The sequence below is a fragment of the Aythya marila genome (assembly GCF_965140915.1).
Source record: "Aythya marila genome assembly, chromosome: 15".
Taxonomy (NCBI): domain Eukaryota; kingdom Metazoa; phylum Chordata; class Aves; order Anseriformes; family Anatidae; genus Aythya; species Aythya marila.
In genome coordinates, this window is record NC_139056.1 from 16,633,965 (window position 1) to 16,654,612 (window position 20,648).

Sequence of the window (20,648 nt, forward strand, 5' to 3'; positions counted from 1 at the left end):
CTTAAAAATGAGAGGGAGCCCTCTGAAGCCTCGAGTACTGCCCCGAGGGACAGCAGAGCACAGCCAGAAACATCTCCTGTGCCCTCTGGTATCCGCTGCCAGGGGCTGGGGTCCTTGCAGTCCCTTCGGCGCACCGTATGATGTGACCAGTTTGTGCTGGATATGCCCAGGGAACTCTAGAAGCATTCATGCCCCTCTTCCAACAACAGCTGATTGTTATATACATTAATTAAATTCCCTGCGAGCTGTCGCCAGGACAAAAGGGCTAACAGCACCCTGCGGGCAGTGCATGCGCCTCCAGGCAACGCAGCACCCCAAGAGCTTTGCGGCAGCAGAACTACCGTGCGTTAATATTGTGAGGCATTGCTCCGTGCAAAATGCATCCATTGCCTTTCCAACCCGACACGCTCAAACCTCCCGGCCCGCCGCAGCCTCGGTGAGCCTCTGCACGTCGATGCCAGAGCAAGAGCTCTTCCTGCAGCCTGTGCTGAAGCGCAGAACCACCAACCGGTGCATTATTTATGGGAGACCTTACGACCATCACACTTTCCGTTTTCATTATTTTTTAAACCCTGCTGTAGAAAGTGAAGTGTTTTCACAGCGTTTTCAGCCCATACAGTTGCAAGTGCCAGGTAGTTTCCAGCCTTGTGCCGGCGGAGCCCAGCCCTGCCCGTCTCGGTCTCTCCTCTCCACTGACGGTGGTGACAGGGCAACGCGCACTCAGCTCCACTCCCCAGTTTGGGTGTTGCACACTGCTTTCATTTTTTTTTTTTTTTTAATAATTATGTTAAACATTTAAATTCCTGGAGTTTATTTTGAAACTGTCATTAAAAATATGAAAGTGCTGTACATAGATTTTGCTACATGTTGTAACTTTCCAGAATAGTTAGAACTCCGATCCCTTTGGTATTTTTATGTGAATATTTTCAAAGAACCAGAACTTCTGAGATACAGCTATATTATTTGATAATGGGACTATGTATATTCACAATTCAGTCTCTACCCAATGCCTATGTGCTATTCCCAAAATAAAGCTACTGCCTTCTGCCTCCTGACTGCACGTGCATCTACAGTCTGTTAAAAATCGCTTGGTACCACAGGTGCAGATGAAGGTGTGAGGAATTCTGCATTTGGCTCTCCTGTGACTGCTCACCACAGTGTTGGTCCCCATACCTCCAAGAGAAGGGCTGCTGCATCTGACCTTGCTGGCCTGAGGAAAACAACTCCACACTTCAGAAGAGAGCAGTTTGTGAGCCACATAAAATCTAGCACGATGAATATGAGCAGCAAATTCTTAAAATAGTATGGATTTTTTCTGCAGCCTTCAGAAGAAAGTAGTTAGGGCGCCTATGAGCCAGCGAATTGTTTTCCTCTGTAAAGGAATTCTTGGCTGAGGACAAGTTTATGTCCCTGCAGCAATTTATCTCCCTTTACCCTACCCGCAGATAGATAGCTGGTCTCCTATCAGATTTCCTGGTTGTAGTTTAGCTTGTTTACAGCAGCCTGCTCCAGCAGCGGCTCCTCCCTGGAGGCCATGGCACAAGCAACTGTAAAATGGCTCTGAGCAGAGCTAGGGGATGTGCACGCCAGGTGCCCGCAGCCTCCTGGTGTTCCTTTGTCTCTCCTGGCTGCCCACACAGGGCTGCGAACTGCCAGAGACTGCAGCCCTGCAGCCTCCACACTGTGCCTGGTCCTTGGCTGCATCCAGCCACGCACTTGTTGTCTTGTTTCTTCTTGATAACATCAAACACTTGGTCCATTTTTCTCCAGAATGAACGCAGTGGCTGGAAGCTCTCCTCTTAGCTTTGTCTAGCTCATCCTTAGCAGAACTGAAGTCAGCCTTGACCGTGGCACTGTCCTCACGGGAGAGCGTGGCCTTGGGAAGGGAGCAGTAACTCCTGGAGCTGCCCTGCTCCGGGACCCGGCTCCTCTGTGGGGCTGGCTCCATCCACAGGCAGTGAAACAGCCAGCACGGAAATCCCAGGTTGCATTTCATGCTTGGGAATATTTAAGGGTTTTCACTCTTTCCTGCAAGAAATGGAAAAAAAAAAATAAATCAAAAAGAGAACGAGCAGCTTAGGAAAGTCGTGGTGAGGATGTGCTCACAGCTCCTGTTGGTGGACTGGCTGGGATAAAATAATTCCAGGCTGACATCTCCAAGCCACGCTGGAACATGGCTGAACATTTCCTCTAAGCATCCAGCCTGAAGTGCTGGGAGTCGTGATTTTTTTTTTGCTGTGAGTTGTGATTTTTTTTTCCAGGGGCAGTGAGAGCTGCCATAAAGACAAACAGAAGTCTCAGCTTCAGAGTGGAAGAGCTGGAAGTCATAAAAAAGTTGCATGGGCTGGAGGTAGCGCAAGGCACCTGGATGCTCAGCTTGAAGCCTCTGAGGATCTGCGTTGTTGTAGCACAGTTCAGGAAAATCTGGAGTTTCCACATTCTAGCAGACCAAATTCAAGCATCTCCAGTCACAGGTTTCAAAGCCCTTTAGTTATTATGTCCATCAGCGTGTGAGCTGAGAGGGAAACAATGAGCTAAAATATAGACACTCTTACAGACACGCTTTCCCTACTTTGCTTCTGGTTCCCCCAGCTTTGGGGTGCTCGAGTTTATTATTGTTTAACTTAGACCCAGGACTAGCTGCGGGCTCCCTCCTGTGTCTTGGGATGTCAGCCTGCGAGGACACCAGCACTGACTTTCTTATTGTTACGTGTCCCTTCCTTAGCCGCAGATTGCTTCAGGGGATGGCACTCTGGAATTTGACCCGTGAGCCCTGATAGTGGAAATAAGGCACTTCTTGCCAGAGCCGCGAGAGACCGAAAGAGTAACTTCGGGCAATTAGTTTAACTTTGACTATAAATATTCCTCCTCATTCCTTGTGACACTGCTAACAGCTCTGCTGGCAAATCCCGATTCTCTGGCAATATTTAAGCTGCCTGTCAGTTGGCAGAGGCTTGGTGGTGCCTAGCGCGAGGGAACAGAATGAGACCCAGCTGAGCGCAGTAAGTTCCCGTTCGGCTTCTGCCTCGTGCCGGGGAGCTCTGGGTGCTGGGCGGCTTTGGGGCGGCTTCGGGGCTGACTCTCTTCCCGACGAGCGGTGGTGTCTTTAGAAGGTGGATAGAGCTTGGAAAAGGTTTAAAAAATCCTGTTACAGCGGCATTTAGAGTGATAGAGTCCAGACGGTGCCTCGACACCCACGTGGGCTGCGTCTCCCTGGGACCATTGATAAAGGCTGGCTTCAGCGGCTGCATTTCTATGCCACGGATGTTCCTTCCTCACAATCTCTGGCGGGGAAAGCGCTGCCGCTTGTGCCAGGAACCGAGGGAGACCGAGCTGTGACCTGAATGCACAAAACAGGCAAAATTTCCACTGGGCCTGGGCAGGGTTAGAATTAGAAATCAGAGCGGCTGAGCTCACTGCATTCGCCCTGCAGCTCACCGCCGGGTCAGGGACCCTGCATGGCTTTAAACAGGACCTACAGACACACCTTGGTGCCGGGAATTCACCCGAGCATGTCCTGCATGTCCCTTCCTCATTGACAGGCATGACAAATGCCTGCAGGGCTCTGCCCCAGCGCTGCACACCTTGCAGAGGAAAAGGCTCAGAGGTGTCCGTGCGCCCTGTCCCGTGCCAGACTGAGCGCAGGTAGCTCGTGGTGCTGGCTGCACTACAGCACCTGGCCCTGCTACGGGAAGTGAAAAGAAATGGCAATATCAGAGCTGCAAAAGAGAAAGTGGGAGGTGTTAGGGGGGTTAGCAGCTTCCTGAGGCTGGCGCACCAAACTGTGTTTCTCTTTTCCAAGTTAGAGGTTGAGCATGCCAGTGAAAGTGCAGCAAAAGCCAAAATACCTTGCCTCTTAAAGATGTAGGGCACCACTGACCGTCTGATAGGCTAAGCTCTGCCTCCCTGCAAGGCCACTGCCCCAAGGGGTTCAGTGGGACCCGGGTGCTTTGCAGGGCACAGGAAGGGCTCTGCGGGGTCCTGCTCTCAGCCCAGCACTGGCACTGCTCTCAGCCGACCACAGCACGGCTCTGGACTGCCTTTGGCACGTGAGCTGTAGGATGCTGATGTCTCAGGATATAACCTGCCGGCTGTGGTGATGGGACTGCAGGGCCTCGCCTGCCATCCCAAAAATGCTTCATCCCTTACTGCCATAAATGCATGAGCCCCAAGGTCCGCATCCATACAGACTGTGCTGGGGACGAGTTTGCAGTGGCACAGGGCAGAGCCTGAGCTTTTCAGTGCTGCCCAGCTGTGAAATTACTGCAGCTCCATCACCGGTGCACTGGCAACATTGCCTCAGTGCGTAGGGACACCGGGTGAGCTTTTGTGTATCCGTTCCCTTCACACACCTGGGCAGGGAGCACACGGCAGTGCCACGATGCCAGGAGCAGCTGGCTGCATCCAGCCGGCTCTTCAGGCGATGGGTGAGTTAAGGGCAGCTCTCGGCTGCTGCTCAAAGCAGCGATTGCATGCTCACAAAGAGGTGAGGCCAGAGGAGGTTGTGAAACCCAGGACCAAGGGATGGGGCGGATGCCTCTGTCCGTGCTCGCCGAGCGCTGCGCTCGGGGGCAGAACTTGTCCGGCCGCCCCTCTCGCCTGCCCCAGCAGCACCGCAGCACAGCACCCACACTGCTCCCTCTGCGTGGCCGTCAGGGCAGGGCACACCGCCTCCCTTTGCCCCACCTTTTCCAGCTTTTTGGTGGGGGGAGCTTGGAAGTGTCACCTTACGAGTGCAAGAGTGGCCAAAGGAGCTGGGCAGCTCTGCAGGCATGGGGAGGAGGAGGACGAGCAGGCGCCCGGTGTCCTGGTGGTGACGGTGCCGCAGGGGTGCAGGGTCTGCCCTGCCCAGGGGATATCTCCTCGTCTCAGCAGGGTAAGAGGAAGCAAATCCTGTATATCCTCAGGGGAGGGTGAGCAGGGCAGGGTGCTGGGCCACAGGGATCCTGCATGACCACCAAAGCCAGAGGCTCACTTTCTGCGCCACTGCTGGTGCTGCCATTCGCCTCCTGTTCTGCTTTCATAGCAAGATAGAGCCTGGATGGGAGGAGGAGGAGGAGGAAAGGAAGAGGAACGACACTGGTTCCCAATGAGCCTCCTTGCCTGGATTTTTTCTGTTCAGCTAGTGACTTCTCTGTAATGCGCCCATTTCTCTGCTGGGTAAAAACTCAGCCACGCCAAGAGCCCTGACCCTGGCAGCATCTGGCACATCACAGACCAGAGGGATCAGTGAGTGGGGACGAGCACCAGGCACAGGAGCCACCTCCACAGCTCCGGCACCAGCAGCCCCACAACCCCCACAGCCCGGCCAGCGCTGACCACCCCAGGAAGCAGCCAGCACCCCCCCGGTGCTGCCCCCACCCTGCACCTGCCCCTAACCACCCGACCCTTTTTTTGACAGATATATGCATCAGGACAAAGACGTGCCCGCCCGCACCAGAAGCCATGGAGACCACCAGCAGCACCCCAGCGTCTGTGACTCCCCAGTGGGATGTGTTCCCCCAGAAGACGCTGGACTCCATAGACATCGCGGTCCTCGTGCTGTACTTTGTGTTTGTCCTGGCTGTTGGGCTCTGGGTAAGCAGACACCGTTAACAGTTTTTGTATGTGCCCTGTTATACTGAAAAATGTGGCTGTTTGGGCCTCAAATTATTCTAGTTTGGCTTGAATCAAGCCACACTTCACTGAATTCAACTGCATGAGTAGAAGGATGCAGTTTACAGGTCCTTACCCTCACTTCAGCCTGAGGAAGTGCCCTCCCTGCGCTGCAGGAGAGCTCTTCAGCTCCAGTGTTTGCAAAGGTTGTGAGAACACTTGTAAGGAAGAGGTTGTGTAAGTACCGAGTATTACTACTAACAACGTTTTGTTTATCTGGGAAGGAATTGCTGTCCTATAAATCATCTGTGCTTGTCAGCAGCGAGGTTCTGACAGCAGATCCCTTAAATTAAAAATAATATTTATATGCAATTAAGGCATCCTTCTGGCATGACTTTTATAATAGCAGAAGCACAATCTGCCTGTCACAAGGCAGAGATGAATGGTTGCTGCCTTCACACGCAGTGCGTAACTCGTGATACCACATGAAAACCTCTGAAATCTCTGAAGAACAAGAGTCGGTGAGCAATGCATGCAGTGCCTCGCATTTCTCCTGGCTGAGCCTGATAACTAAGGATGTCCGCAGCTCTTGTCCAAAATTTTTGGCTTCCTTGTGGATCTGGAGTGATGACAGGACACTCTCCCACCAGGGAACCGGCCACGTGCTCGGTGCTGTTCTGAGCAGCAGTGAATGCTGAGCCTTTGTTCTGCTTTTCTGCTTTCCCAGTCCATGTGGAAGACGCAGCGCAGCACCGTGAAAGGCTACTTCCTAGCTGGGGGACAGATGGTTTGGTGGCCTGTAAGTACCTTTGTCATCATACTGCCTGCCCCTAAGTTACAGTGAGACTAAAAAGCAATTTTGTCCAAGCAGAATGTATTTCTCCACGCAGAAAGAAAAAGGTAACTCCCATGGTTTGCAAAGACCCAGTTGCAATTCTGTTGTTTTTCCATGTTCAAGGAAGGGGAGCTGCTGCAGGGCACCCGCCCCAGCCCTGGGCACCCACGGCAGCCACCCCCGGCTGGCCAAGCCCGTCTGCTTCCTCAGGGCTTGTCTGGAGACCTCTGGCAGTAACGGGGTGGTCCCTGTTGTGGCTGCAGCTCTGTGTTGCTCTCTGCTAGGTGGGGAGCTTCATTTGGGCTGGGCTGCTGAGTCAGTAGGTGCTAATACAGGGACCTGGGAGCCCGACATTCCTGGTGTGCCCTCCGCCTTCTGCCCTGATCCTGCATGAGACTGGGCACCCGTTTGGAAGCAGGATGCCCCTAAATTTGCCCCCAAGTGGTGAAAAGAGCTGGAGAAAGGTGCCAGGGCCACTGAGCACGTAGGCAAACAAAGGAGGCAGAGGGTGAAAAGGATTCACATCCCGCAGCAGGGTGTGCAGGAATGGCATCACCGCCCAGCCTGTGCGCTGCGACACGGAGCTGCCCCACTCCCTCCCTGTGCACCACCAGGCCCAGCCGAGGGCACCGCGCCTGACCTCCTGCCTCTGTCCCCAGGTGGGCGCATCCCTGTTTGCTAGCAACGTTGGCAGCGGGCACTTCATCGGCCTGGCTGGGTCAGGAGCTGCCTCAGGAATTGCTGCGACAGCCTACGAGTGGAATGTGAGTATGGCACGGCACGGTACTTCATGGCACAGCATGGCACAGCACATCATGGCACAGCAGCCCTCCAGATGCCTCTGTGCTATAAGGGCAGGTCCCCTGAAGGCCTGAGCCCCAAGGAACTGTCACACAAGGGCAGAGCAGCTCCCAAGCCTCAGAGTCCCGCTGCAGGAGCTCAGAGTCACCTCCAGCTGCTGGTGGCCTGAGGCCCGTGAGAAGTCCCCAATTCCCCTGGGTGTGCGCGCTCCCCCCACTTGATCACAGCCTTGACCAGCATCCTTGAACTTCCTTTCCATTTGTTTTGCAGGGGATGTTTTGTGTTTTGGTGCTGGCCTGGCTCTTCCTTCCAATTTACATAGCGGCAGGAGTAAGTAAACGGGAAGTTGTGTCCATCAATGACTTTGGGGGATTCGCACCACCTGCTTGGCTCCTGGGCTTGGCCATTCCCTGCTGCAGCTGCGTTGCTCCTGACAGCAGCGAGGCAGCTGCAGAGCACCCGATGCCCCTGGGACCCGGTGTGTGATGGGCCAAGGGCCGGGCAGGAGCTGCTGCCTGGGCACAGTGCTCAGGCTGCCGGCAGTAAGGGAGAGCTGACATCTCCCACGGAGCTGGGGGCTCCCGTATCTCACTCCGTGTTTCTCCCGCACAGGTCACTACCATGCCAGAGTACCTGCAGAAGCGCTTTGGAGGCAAAAGAATTCAGGTGTTCCTGGCGATTCTCTACTTGTTCATCTACATCTTCACCAAAATATCGGTAAGTAGGAAAAAAATGAAAGGAGGCTGAGCTCAACTTACTTCGGAAATGTGTGCTGATCAGCAGGACCGAGAGAGGCCATGACTGCCCCTTCCCTGTAGTATTAGAAAAGGGAGTGTTTTCAAAATACCTCAGGGGGTCTATAGTTGTTTCAAGAAGCTACACAAAAAGAATATATATATATATATTTTTTTTTTTTTTTCTGGGAGGGATTTGAATGCTTGCTACAGTAAGGGGGAAACTACATGTCAATGTCCTGAGCAGTAATCCATTGAAAAGTTAACCTGATGGACGCACTTGTTGTTAGATTTTGTACGTCTGGCTTGCTTGCCCAGTTTCCCTTTGCACGTTCATTTCCTGCTCAGACACCAAACACCGCTCTGTGCAGGATGAATAAGTGTAGGAGTCGGTATGCATTCAGGTGAAAAGAGTTCAGTGCCTTATTGCTCCTGTTTGATGCAGTGCCTTGAATGAATAACTGAACCAACCCTTGCGCAACACCCTGCAGGCTGTTTATTAACAGGGCAGCAGTGCGTGAACTGGTGAAAGCAGAGAAGCAGAGTCCCTCTGGGTGTTTTTCCCATGCAGGCAGGGTCTGGGTGGCCGAGCTGTCTGGCACACGCTGCCTGCAGCCCTGGGGTCGATGCATTGAGGGGTTCCTGTGGGCACCCAGGGGCCAGGCTCCGGTGCTCCCTTAGAAAAATCTGCCCCTTCGGTGCACCTCTCTGCTGATATGATGCCTGACAGAGAAAAGGGATTGTTCAGATGCTTTTATACATCTCTCACTCTATGGTTTGCGGTTTGCCCATCCTAAAAGGCAGCGTTTCCATGTAGCTGCTGAGCAAGGTGGCTGCTGGGCCACCGCACCCCAAGGACACTGCCCTCACCCACGGGCTGGGCCCTGCCAGCAACGAGGAAGTCACTGCACAGCCCAGGGCACTGGGACTGGCAGCAGACACCGGGGAGCACAGCACCTGGGGGTTTCGGTTCCTGCCCCCATGGCTCTCCCCAGCCCCCTCGCTGCCTCCTCCGCAGCAGGAAGGGGTCAGCTCAGCCCACCCGGGCACCTGCACGCAGGAGCTGTGCAGGCTCCTCCTGGGGTAGCTCACACTGCATCCCCCCACAACAAACAGCGATCCTAAACTGATCTTAACATTTGAGCTTGGTCCCATGCACAGGAGCTGGGGCTGCAGAGGGATGTGCAGAGAAGGGGAAAGATGCAGCTGAGCTGGCTGAGTGCTCCCACTCCCTGGCTCGGCCAGCCTAGAGGGGCTCGGTATCACCTCCAGCAGCTGCACTGACCGCTTTGTTCCCTAGGTTGATATGTACGCTGGGGCCCTCTTCATTCAGCAGGCCTTGCACTGGGACCTCTACATTGCTGTTGTGGGCCTGCTGGCAATCACCGCTGTCTACACTGTTGCAGGTACGGGGCTGAGTTTCAGATCCCAATGCTGACGTTTCACAGCACCACGGGTCCTGCTTAGTGAGCTGAGTGCGTTCATGCACTGCACAAAGCATCTTCGCGCTTATGGTAGGAGTCCTGCACTTCCATGCTGTCTGGTTTTGCCATGAGCATGGGGAGCTGCAAAGCTAGCAATCGGTAACTCACCTGTTAAAAGAGAATTATGAGGTCAGGGTAAATGAACACCCCTTGCAAGGCCATGCCAGACATGGATGTACACCAGGTTCTCCTTACGGGGAAGTTATGCTCATGGCATTTGCCCTGTATGGTTTTTCCTCTGGGCTTTTTGGAGGTATGAGGGCCTAACATAACAGCGAGCTGTGTAATGCGGAAAACATTGTCAGTCTCGGGTGCCCTTCTGGGGCTTAAGAGTGGCCAAATGGAACAAAGCCATGCACGAAGCAGCAAATCCCAAACAAATAAAGGTTGCTCCTTTCTCACTGCTCATCCTGTGACGTTGCTCGTAACGATCCCCCCCCCACGCCTGCTTTTTTCTCCTCCTTATTCAGCTTGGGCTTTGTCTTGGAGCTTTTCCACCTAGTTCCCGTAGAAGCACTTACACTGGACTTTGGCTTTTTAGTGCCAAAATGGTGATTCATCACGATTCAAAACATGAGAAGTTTCAGCCAAAGTGCCGTGCAGGGGAAAGGCTGACTTGCCTGCCTTGGGCAAAGCACCCGGCAGCTGGTGACAGTGCACCCGGCAGGGCTCTGGGGTTGCCCTGCTCCCAAAACGCTGCCGAGGTGAGAGGGCTCCGGCCCAGAGCAGCCCCCGTTTCCCACCGCTCGCTGCTCCTCTCTTCTCTCAGGTGGCCTGGCCGCGGTGATATACACAGACGCGCTGCAAACCCTCATCATGCTGATCGGCGCCGTGACTCTCATGGTCTTCAGTGAGTGTTGTCCTGGGGTCGTGTTGCTGAAACTGCGGCAGAATCTTTAACGCATGGCACAGACACGCTGGGTCATTACAGCTGATTTCTTAATTGATGTTCTGAGAAGTGCTTTCTATGTATTTTCCTGCTGAAATATAAACTTAGCCAAATGATCTTACAGTAGTTCTTTATGTGGTAGAAATGCACAAGTACTCCATGAAAAATACCTAAAGAAAAATATTCTGAGGTAGTGTAAGAGATGAGCAAGCATCTTCTCTAGCCAGGAGGTTTACAGCGTGATGCTGTCCCCAGCCCAGTGTTAAAGTCACTGGCTTCTGACTTTAAAGAATACCTGTGGAGGATCACCCTCAGCAAACTGTAGAGTACGGAGCACGGAAGATGATAACTGCTTCTTGTGTCCTGTTTTAGGTTTTGTTGAAGTTGGCGGTCTTGGAGGCTTGCAGACAAAATACTTTGATGCCATTCCCAGCATCCGCAAGGAAAACAGCAGCTGCGGCTTGCCAAGGGAAGATGCTTTTCACATTTTCCGGGACCCTGTTAACTCCGACCTTCCCTGGCCGGGGGTTTTGGTGGGAATGACCATCCCGTCCCTCTGGTACTGGTGTACAGATCAGGTGGGTTACTGCTATTCTTTTGGCTGGTTTCATGAACATGTTCTCAGTTGTTTAAATCTGATGACAAACCTAAGGTTTGCAGCATAGCCTGGGCTGTTTATTTCTTACGGGAATGCAGTAAAAGCTGATGCTCTCAATCCTCAATCTGCAAAACTGGACATGAACAACTAAGCTTTGTGAATACCTTTAATGTAAAAAGGAGGGAAATGTGTGTGTGGAGGGTGTTAATCTCAGTCTGTAAAGGTTTTTTTGAACTTCAGCCTTTTACTTCGCTCAGCCTTGCAGGGGTCTGACCACAGTCACCCCGAGTGACAACATCAGGGCCAGCAGGAGTGAAGCCCTGGGCAACCTTCTGACATTTCTGCACCATTCTTCTAACTCGTTTTGCTCATTTCTGGCTCTGTCCTACCCTGAGAGGAGTGCTGCTGAGCAGCAGACCAAACGCATTTCTTAATTTTTAGGTCATCGTTCAGAGGTCCCTTGCTGCTAAAAACCTCTCTCACGCCAAGGGAGGCTCCCTGATGACCTCCTACTTGAAAATTTTGCCCCTCTTTATGATGGTAATGCCGGGCATGATCAGCCGGGTTCTCTTCCCAGGTAAGTGCTGCAGGAGAGATCTGCTCCCTCTGCCGTCACTGATGACGGTGACTGCTCTGTGGAGCTGCTTCTCACTCCCCTTTGCTTATTTCAGATCTGGTGGCTTGCGCAGACCCGGAAATTTGTCGAAAAATCTGTGGCAACCCATCTGGCTGTTCTGATATCGCTTACCCTAAGCTGGTCATAGAACTTCTGCCTGTAGGTGAGGAACCCGGCAGCTGTGCTGGCACCAGCGGGCTGGGCACCAGCCGAAAGGCGTCTATGAGAAAAGTGCAGAGAGGAAGATGCCCTGCGACTGTAATTTCAGTGGGGGTTACATTGGGCTTGATGAAACAGCAGGAAGGGACAGTGTGCAACAAGAGAGATGGGTGATAGTCCGGTGTTTAGAGGTCTAATTCTTACAAATTCAGGTAAAAGATAAATAGATGTTTAACAATGAGAATCAACTGCTAAACCCTCCCTGCCGCTAGCCATTTTAAAGTTGGGGCTAAAAATATTTTTAAAAGTCTGTTGTAGTTCAAAGAATTCAAGGTCATCCTGCAGCTGAGGTTATTTGGGAGTCCTCAGGGAGGCCACGCTTCTGTTTCCAGGACTCCGGGGCCTGATGATGTCAGTGATGATAGCAGCGCTTATGTCCTCCTTGACTTCCATCTTCAATAGTGCCAGCACCATTTTCACCATGGACCTCTGGAAACAATTCCGGCCTCGTTGTTCCGAGTGGGAACTCATGATCGTTGGCAGGTACGGGGCATGAATGTTCTGAGCCTTCGAGAGACCTTTTGACACAACCCTGCTGCCCCTCTGGAGATTTAGTATCTATCAATTTCTCCACTTCAAACTGGGAAAAAAAAAAAAAAAAACAAAAAAAAACCAAAGAATACGACCCATGTATTTCAGACCACTTTTCATTACAGCTACTCTGCATTGTTAGATGTTGGGGGGAAGGAGCTTGCTCAGGTCAAACCAAACTACAGGAGCAAACCCAAGATGCCAGAGCACAAAGACATGCAGAGACATAGATGAAGCAGCTGGAGAGGGTGTCTGGGGAAGTCTGGGCAGGGTGGGTGCAAGGGATCCACTACAGCTGAGGACAGGCTGAGAGCCCCATTCTGCACAGGGGTGCTGGGGGGCTACAGCACAGGCCTGGTGGTTGCAGATCTCAGCAGGAGCCTAGCAAGCTGAGCAAGTGGAAAAGAGCAAGCTGGGCTACCAACAATGACATCTTCTTGCACAGGGTCTTTGTGCTGCTGCTCATTGTGATCTCCATCCTGTGGATCCCACTGGTGCAGGCTGGCCAGGGCGGGCAGCTCTTCATTTACATCCAGTCCATCAGCTCCTACCTGCAGCCCCCTGTGGCAATGGTGTTCATACTGGGTTGCTTCTGGAAAAGAGCGAATGAAAAGGTAACAACTCCCCTGTGCTCAGTGCAGTCGCCTCTGTGGCCAGACAGAGGCTCAGAGCACAGCCCCAGGCTGCAGTCCTGCCTCCTCCTCTAGTGCTTAGCAGAAGGAAGGCACCCAGACCTCTGCAGAGCCATCAGCCTGGGGCAGTAATTCCTGCTGGTTTTCAAAGGCTCCACTGGCATTTCAGAAGTAGTGTGATGACTGTGGCACTTGGTTGCAGGGTGTTAGGGCCTCACTAGCCATTTACTAGATGCACTCCTATGATCTGCATCAGGAGCCTGGGGACTTAAGGAGCCGAATGGCAGCGGGAATCCAAAGCCTCCAGCTCCTCTGCAAAGACTGGTGCTGGGTACAGGGCAAAGCCTTCCCAAACTGGCTTTTGCTTAGGTGGAGAACAGTTGTAAGCACCCACAGTTAAGGCAACCATTAGGATGTTTGGATGATGAATATTTCCCTTCAGAGTATTTCAGCATAAGACATTACACCTCCCCTCACTACCAAAATGCACGACCCACTCGTCCCCATGCAGCAGGGGCTCCAGGCTACTGTACCAGCACCGGCACACCTAGATGAACAGCAGGAGCAGAAAAGGGAGGCGAGGGAAGCCTGCCAAAAAACCTGCAAGGAGAAAGCCTGGCCAGCTTATAGCCTGCAAACACGGGTATAGCCCTGGGTCCTGGGTGGATTCATGCTTCCTGCTCCAGTAAAGGATATCCCTCATTTCCTAGGGCGCGTTCTGGGGCCTGGTGATCGGGTTGCTGCTGGGCATCATCCGACTGGTGCTGGACTTCGTCTACCCGGAGCCCCAGTGCGGGGAGCAGGACCTCAGGCCGGGCGTGGTGAGGTACATGCACTACCTCTACTTCTCCATGGTCCTGGCTGCCATCTCCACGCTCACCGTGCTGGTCGTGAGCATGCTCACAGAACCCCCCTCGGAAGAAATGGTGCGTCAACCCCTCAGATTTCTTTCATTATTCTTAAACGGTTTCCAGGATGCCCCAAGTTACTTCCATGGGAATAAGATGGAGATAAATAACATGGAAATGGAAGTTTCCATTCATTCTGTGTCTGTGAAAACACTCGCAATAACTTGTAACAGCAACCCCTCCTTTGCTCCAGCACTCTGCTGCCTTGCCATTTAAGGTTTTGGTCCCGTAAATCCAGAGTCCCATCCTGGAAACTGGTCAACAGTAGGTGTTAAAGAGCTGTTCTTAAATTCAAACGTGTGTTTAATCCATGACAAATTAGCTTTTTCCCTCTATTTTCCAAGAAATTCCAGCTTCTGGGTCATCTTTATCAACTCTCTTACTAATTTAGTGAGGAACCATTTTTACTCGCAGAAAAGAGAAATCAAGGGCAGAGAGCACACTTCCTCTGGAACAGGTTTGTGCCAGTTTGACTATTTTTAATAGATACACTGAGGCTACAGAAAAACATAAATAGCAGAAAAGAGGACTAGAAGGGACCTTCAGAAATCATACAGCCAATACATCCTCTTGCTTCAAGACAGAACTAACCCGCTACATTTCTGAAAAACCCCTGGCAAACTTACTCTCAAAGTCTCCAGAGAGGGAAAATGCCCAAGGAGGTGCCTGATCAGTTCCGAGAGCTTACCTGCCTTTCTCAGTAGCAGTTTTTCCTCATCTCCAACCTGAATCTTTCTAGCTTCACGTTGTGCTCATCCTTTCCTGTCTGCCCTGTCATTGATACTGAGAAAATTCCTCTTTAATGAATCTTTTACATATTTGAAGAAAATTATCGTGTCTCCCACCTGTCTTGGCTTCTCTAAACAACCCCAGTTCTTTGAATCGTTTCTCACTGGCTGCAGTTTCCATTCTTTTGCTCCCTTCGCTGGCCTGCTCTCAGTCTGCATCCAGTGACAGTCCCATGCAGAAATGTCTCCTGTTCAGTAACAGAAAGTGAAGAATGTGATCCGTCAGAGAGCTATCACGTTCCAGAAAAAACTAAAACCAGCATGCCAATGGTAGCCATCGCTTCTGTCGTTAGCAGCTGAGCGCTTAGATGTTCACCTGCTCCAGCAGAGCAGGAGAACAGATTTTGACCCCTTAAAGTATTCTCTCTCCAGGCTGCTGTACTGCTAAGGTAGTCCTTTAAACAACCATGAAAGCAGTTTTCTTTAACACCACTCTTCATGCCATCAGATAAGTCGGCTTACCTGGTTCACACGCGGGGATCTACCAGTCAAGAAAGACCTAGCAGTCAGCACTTCTCCTGATGCTGCAAAAGGAGTGTGTGAAGCTGAGCGTCCCACTCTCCAGATTGATATAAGCATTGCCTCTGAAAATAGTTCAAATGATAATAAATGTAAGTGCTCCAACACCATATTCAGTAATATCCACAATTAACAACCTTACGCGTTATGTAAAGGCTCTGAAGACAAGAAAAGTTAAACCTACTTCCTTTGGATTTTTGTATCTTCAGGGTATGCTAAAAGGTTTTTACCTGACAGTTTTACCTGAGCAAATGTTTAGTTTTAGTTTCTTTTCCATCTCTTGATGGCATTACATATGCTTGAAATCAAGAAGGAGCTGGATGGGATACAGGAAGCCCTGCCCACTGTCCTGCACTAAGGATTAGCGCTATTTGCACCTGCTGCAAGGAGAACTGATTGAAAAAGGGGAGGGTGGAGGAAAACCACAATTATTTTCATGAAATTCCATTTCTGTTTTTCAGTGATGTTTTCTGATCGACTCTAGCAGCAGGGAGAACCCAGAGCCCTGGGCGGAGTTCTTGACAGATCAGTGAAGGAGGATTTACATTTTTTAAAACTTGTACTTGTCGGTATTAGGTATAAACATGCATAGCAACTCATTCTGCACTTTCCAGCAATGATTATCATCACTTGTTATTGCCAGGCTTGGGACACTGTTTGTGCAGCTCTGCAGCTTTTGCTGAGTATTCCTCTGATCTATAAAAAGCTATTGAAAAGATCAATTAGTTAATGAGTAAGTTAAATGCTGGGAAATCTCACTTTTGTTGTGTATGAGCACAGTCTTCCTGGCATTTTGTCACGTATGTCCTAATCGACAACAAAGCTGGGAGAAATCATTTTGCACACGTGTAATGTGGAGTAACCCTAAACGGACTAGAGCATGCACGTGCAGGAGGAAGCTGATGGGCACCAAGCAGTTACAGCCGAGCTTTCAGGTGTGCTCTCCTGTTACGGTTTCCTAGAATGCTGGGAGCAGCAGAACTTGAGCTCAGACCTCCAGGGAAGAATGAAATTGATCCTGCAGCCCCAAACAGATGTTCCTTGAAGGGTTTCCCACACTTCAGTGTAGCCAGTGTACTCAGTTAAAGAGTGAGGATGCATTTTTGCATCACACCCTTTGTACAGCACCATACTGATACATCCCTGGGATTTGGTTTGTAAGTGAGATTTATACCTCGCTATTTACTGGCTTTGTAGGCACGACTGACACCAAAAGGAACTCGAAGCTGATGAAGACCTTTCTGTGGCTCTGCGGGATGGAGCGCAGACCGGAAAACTCTGAGAACGCGGCGCCGACTAAACCCGAGCTTCCCATGGCTTCCTTGGAGGAGAAACCGCTGGTGAAACATGTCCTGAACGTCAACTTGCTAATAACTGTGTGTGCTGGGATCTTCCTCTGGGCCTACTTCGCATAGCAGTCAGCCATTTGATTCCAGATGAGATCAACTAATTTTAACTGGTGTAAATAATGATAATAATTAGCAGAGGGTTAATGTAATTCATAACGCTTTCTAAATCTTATTTAAGAAGACAGACCCCTCCTCCCTAACAGCTTATTTCTCGCAAGGAGCTGGAAGGTGCTGAGCACTCGGCACCATCCCAGCCAGACCCGAACTGGACCCCTGATGAGCCCGAAGAGCTCCGGCAGGCAGCTGGGCGGGAGCTTTGGTTCTTTCAAGTATTTAATGACGCTCTGTGTGGTAAAGCACTACCTAGAATTCGGGAAATCTGGATTCTGCTCCTCTTTACGCATCCGCGATCGCCTTCGCCGCACGCGCTTTGCCCTCGGCGCCCTCTGCCCGCAGCTCGGGGGGGGTCGCATCGTCCGCAACCCCCCCCCCCACCCCCGGGCCTCGCTCCCGGCCCCGAGGGGGCGCCCACGGGGGGGCACGGACACGGCCGGGCGCTGAGCGGCGGCTGCCGGGAGGGGCTGGGCGCGAGCGGGCGGCGTTCAACCGCGGGGCCGGGAGAACGAACGCGGCCCCGGGAGCGGCCTCAACCCGGAGGGGGAAACGCGGCCGGGCGGTGCCGTGCCTCGGCCTCGGCCTCCACCTACTGCTCGTGAGCTGCGCCGGCCGGGCCCCCGGCTGCTGAGACCGGCGTTATGGAGAGCGAGCTGCTCCCGGCCGGGACCGGCCCCAGCACGGGTCCAGAACCGGCCCCGCCGGCCGCTGAGGGGCCCCGGCCCTTGCCCCGCGGCGCGGCCCTGGGGGCGGCCCAGTGGGACGCGGCGGAGCCCCCGGCCCCGGAGCGCCAGAACCTCCTGGGGCTGCGGCAGCTGCAGCGGCACGGCCAGCAGCAGGTGGGGGCGGGGCCGGGGGCGGGGCGAGAGGGACCACACCCTGCTATGACCACGCCCCATCCCGCCACGCCCAGTCCCCCGCGCCCATCCCGCCCCACCCCGGGCACGCCCTGACCCCACCCTGACCCCGCCCTGCTCAGCCCCAGCCACGCCCCCTCCTGCCCCACCCTGGCCCCTCCCCGACCACGCCCTGACCACGCCCGTCTCGGCGCAGGCCCGGGTCCCCCTGCACCGGCTGCTGGTGACGGCCCGGCTGGGCGAGGCGGCGGCGGAGCAGGAGGTGGCAGGTGCGTGATGGGGGCCTGGGCACGCAGCGAGTGCCCCTTCCCCACTCTCGTTTATTTCTCATCGCTCGGGACGTGCCCCAGGGCACGGTGCCGCCGTACGGTGCAGCAGAACTGCTGCCGAGTTGGAGCAAATACCGTGTCCTCAGAGTGACACAGTGGGCAGCACGGAGCAGGGATGTGGACGGCCTTGTCATAGCGCATGAAACGAGAAAACACCATTTTTATTAGAGCATATAAAGAGAATTACCGCTTAGGAATCCTTCCTCAGGAAATAAGACAGGACTATTAGAAACCCCGAGGGAGAGTGAGACTTTATTTTTACAGTATGATACGTTTTTTACAAATAACTTTTACGCATGACTTTCTCAGCCATCTTAAAGTAGATTTTTTTTTTTTCTGGTGAGTGAGATACATTAAGACAGGTACTTAAAGTTGTATGAGTCTGTGCCAATGCCAAACACAGGCAAGAATCCGATCCAACTCTGCCTACAAAACTACTGAAGTGCTCCACATTTGAGGCCTTCACGTGGTGCACTTACAGCAGCCAAGATGTAACTTCATCTGTCGAGTAAACAAATGCTGATGGAAATTGTAGGCTTCAGCTGCACTAAGCGGTGCAGGATCTGGGATGGTTTTAGGAGTTAACACGGATTGTGTCACTGCATACGTGAAGAAGGGAATCCCATGTTAATGATACTTTAACATTTCTTCTGAATACTAAAAGTGTAATTTGTAAATCTGCTGTCTGTGGCAGCAGAGAGTGCACAGAATGGAACAAATAGCACATGCTGCTGGAACTATCACTGTAAGCAGTTTGACAAACTGCCAGTTTTTCTTTTGAAACAAGGTTATTACAGAGGATTGTTTGAATACGCCTCACAATACAACTCAAGAGAACCAGTCTCAGGTCTGCTGCTTGTCTGTTCAAGCTATGTTCTTCATGTAGTGGAGGTAAGTTAAAGAAATTCCTGGTGGGACCCAACAGCCTCAGTTCATCTTTGTACAAATGTGGCTTCCAAAATCCAGCAACTACAGATGCACAACCACCTCTTCCTCCATACACTGGCCTAAAGTAAGAACTAAGACCTGAATAATGGTGTGGTGGTTTCCAAAGCTTACCTCTGGAACTTGCTCCAGCTCATACTTCTGATAACTGCCCCAGAACGGTAATTTGACAGAAAGGATGACATGTTCCATCAAATGTAATAAGAATGTGCATTGCTTTCAATGCCTGGGACTAAAAGAGAAAGCTCATTTACAGGAGGGGAAGCTGGTAAGTTATTTCTGTATTCACAAATTATTTTGTAATATGCAATTCCATAAAAACTCTACCGATTCCTCTGCAGTCTTGCAGCAGCACAATACATCTCCTCATCCGAGATCTAGCTTCTCTCCAAGATCAAGGTCCCAGGTAAGTGGTTTCCATCAGCTTCTCCAAAAGAAAATTGTAACAGAAATGGTAGAATGCTCCCTTTAAGGTAAAACTGAACATTAGCTCAGGTTACATCCCCTTTGTAGTAACCATTTGTGTACCTGTGGAGTACAGAACCACCATCCCACTCCTGCATTTGTTTACTAAATCCCTACTGCTCTTCTGCTCATTTTTTACCCTCCCATCCAACCAGTCTGCTTGAGACCCTTGCCCAGTTGTTAGGGTGCAACTGGAAACAGCTTCTGCTGGAGGATCTGCAAGGTGGAGGGCCTGGGGTGGGAGGGGTGCTGCACGCCCCAGGTGTGCAGTGCTCTAGGGTACTATTAGGCCTGCGGATGCCATGTTGTCATGTGGCTTATGAAGCTTCAATATGTTCTGATAAAAAATCCTCGCTGCTCTAAGGATGGATTTCACTCTTTCCACTCAGTGCTTTACTTCAGGACATTAAAGTTGCAGTGGTAGCACATAACATCCCCACCAGACAGTTCCCAGACTGGTATGTGACAGTGGTGACATCGCCTGTGACACATCTAGAAGACACAACAGAGTCACAGCCTGCAGAAGGGACAGTCACAGAGTGTCTTAATCTCCTGTTCCGAGTGGCAGCCTGCACACCAAAGCCTGCTGAGGTAAGCTCAAGGTACTCAAGCTGTAAGAAACGTCCCTGGTTGCCCCCCCACAGCAATGGCAGCAACCTGCCATCCCCTGTGCCACTGGCCCTGACACACGATGCTTGTTCCCAAGGACGACAGTGAGGACGAGACCGACAGTCCGTACACTCTTGTACCCAACCTGCAGATCCCAGCAGAGACAATTAGCCGTTTGTGCAGAGCCAAAGAATGTACAAGCCCAGGGGACTTCCTGAGAATGTATTTAAATCCGTTACAACTTGCCCTGGATTCAGGTACACTGCGCACGGTTTTAGGGATGAGCATCCCATTTAGTCACATGGCTACAGTTCTGGCTCATGACACTGAACTTAGAGATAGAAGAGCTCATTGCAGGGCTGGAGCCGTGACCCGCTCCCAGCAGACACCTTCCCTCTCAAGGTGCTCCTGAGCAGAGGGTGGGGGCAGCCAGGCTTTCTGGTGTGGTGTCAAGGAGAGCACAGCCAAAACGCGTGGGGCTTGTCAGCAAGGGCCGTGCATCCCCTGGGGAGCGCAGTTACCTTCATTAGTAACGAGAGCGTTACCCTCAGGGACTGATTTCCTTCTCTGCCCCACCTCCCCTCCCCAGAAGCCGTTTGGCCCATTCCCTCCCACTTCTCTGCATGATCCGGGCTGTGCCCAGCACTTCTCCCGGCGGTTCCGAGGGATCCAGGTGTTAAGGAAGAGGCACGTTCAGTCCCAGGCTGTGTCTTCTGCAGCCCGTGAATGAGGAGCACGCGGAGCAGGCAGCGCCCCGCTAGCTGCGGAGCCCTGAGGAGGAGCACACGGCCTCCAGGGCAGAGCTTTGCTTCCGAGGGAGCGCGAACCACG

At 52.2% G+C, this 20,648-nt stretch overlaps 2 protein-coding genes across 4 annotated transcripts; both read left to right on the top strand.

The window, feature by feature from the left end:
- Window positions 1-2,920: 2,920 nt before the first annotated feature.
- Window positions 2,921-16,867, top strand: SLC5A11 (solute carrier family 5 member 11). 3 transcript variants are annotated; one of them, XR_014318572.1, is made up of 17 exons: window positions 2,921-3,002; window positions 5,402-5,577; window positions 6,323-6,394; window positions 7,090-7,194; window positions 7,502-7,561; window positions 7,844-7,948; window positions 9,266-9,371; window positions 10,219-10,299; window positions 10,711-10,916; window positions 11,378-11,513; window positions 11,608-11,715; window positions 12,104-12,254; window positions 12,748-12,916; window positions 13,645-13,860; window positions 15,079-15,241; window positions 15,611-15,725; window positions 16,347-16,470. XR_014318572.1 is itself a non-coding variant. In XM_082772893.1 (16 exons), the coding sequence occupies exons 2-16, from the start codon at window positions 5,446-5,448 to the stop codon at window positions 16,562-16,564; spliced, it is 2,028 nt and encodes a 675-aa protein (XP_082629019.1). In that variant the 5' UTR covers window positions 2,921-3,002; window positions 5,402-5,445; the 3' UTR covers window positions 16,565-16,867. The 3 variants fall into 3 exon arrangements, 2 of the variants coding, with proteins under 2 accessions (XP_082629019.1, XP_082629020.1); XM_082772893.1 differs by lacking the exon at window positions 15,611-15,725 and having other exon boundaries at window positions 16,347-16,867; XM_082772894.1 differs by lacking the exons at window positions 15,079-15,241; window positions 15,611-15,725; window positions 16,347-16,470 and adding an exon at window positions 14,187-15,061.
- Window positions 16,868-17,253: 386 nt separating this feature from the next.
- TEX47 (testis expressed 47) lies at window positions 17,254-20,352 on the top strand (the record flags this gene model as incomplete). Its single annotated transcript, XM_082772638.1, has 6 exons — window positions 17,254-17,451; window positions 17,666-17,738; window positions 18,493-18,689; window positions 19,085-19,149; window positions 19,598-19,877; window positions 19,915-20,352. The coding sequence occupies 6 exons, from the start codon at window positions 17,254-17,256 to the stop codon at window positions 20,227-20,229; spliced, it is 1,128 nt and encodes a 375-aa protein (XP_082628764.1). The 3' UTR covers window positions 20,230-20,352.
- Between the last annotated feature and the right edge of the window lie 296 nt (window positions 20,353-20,648).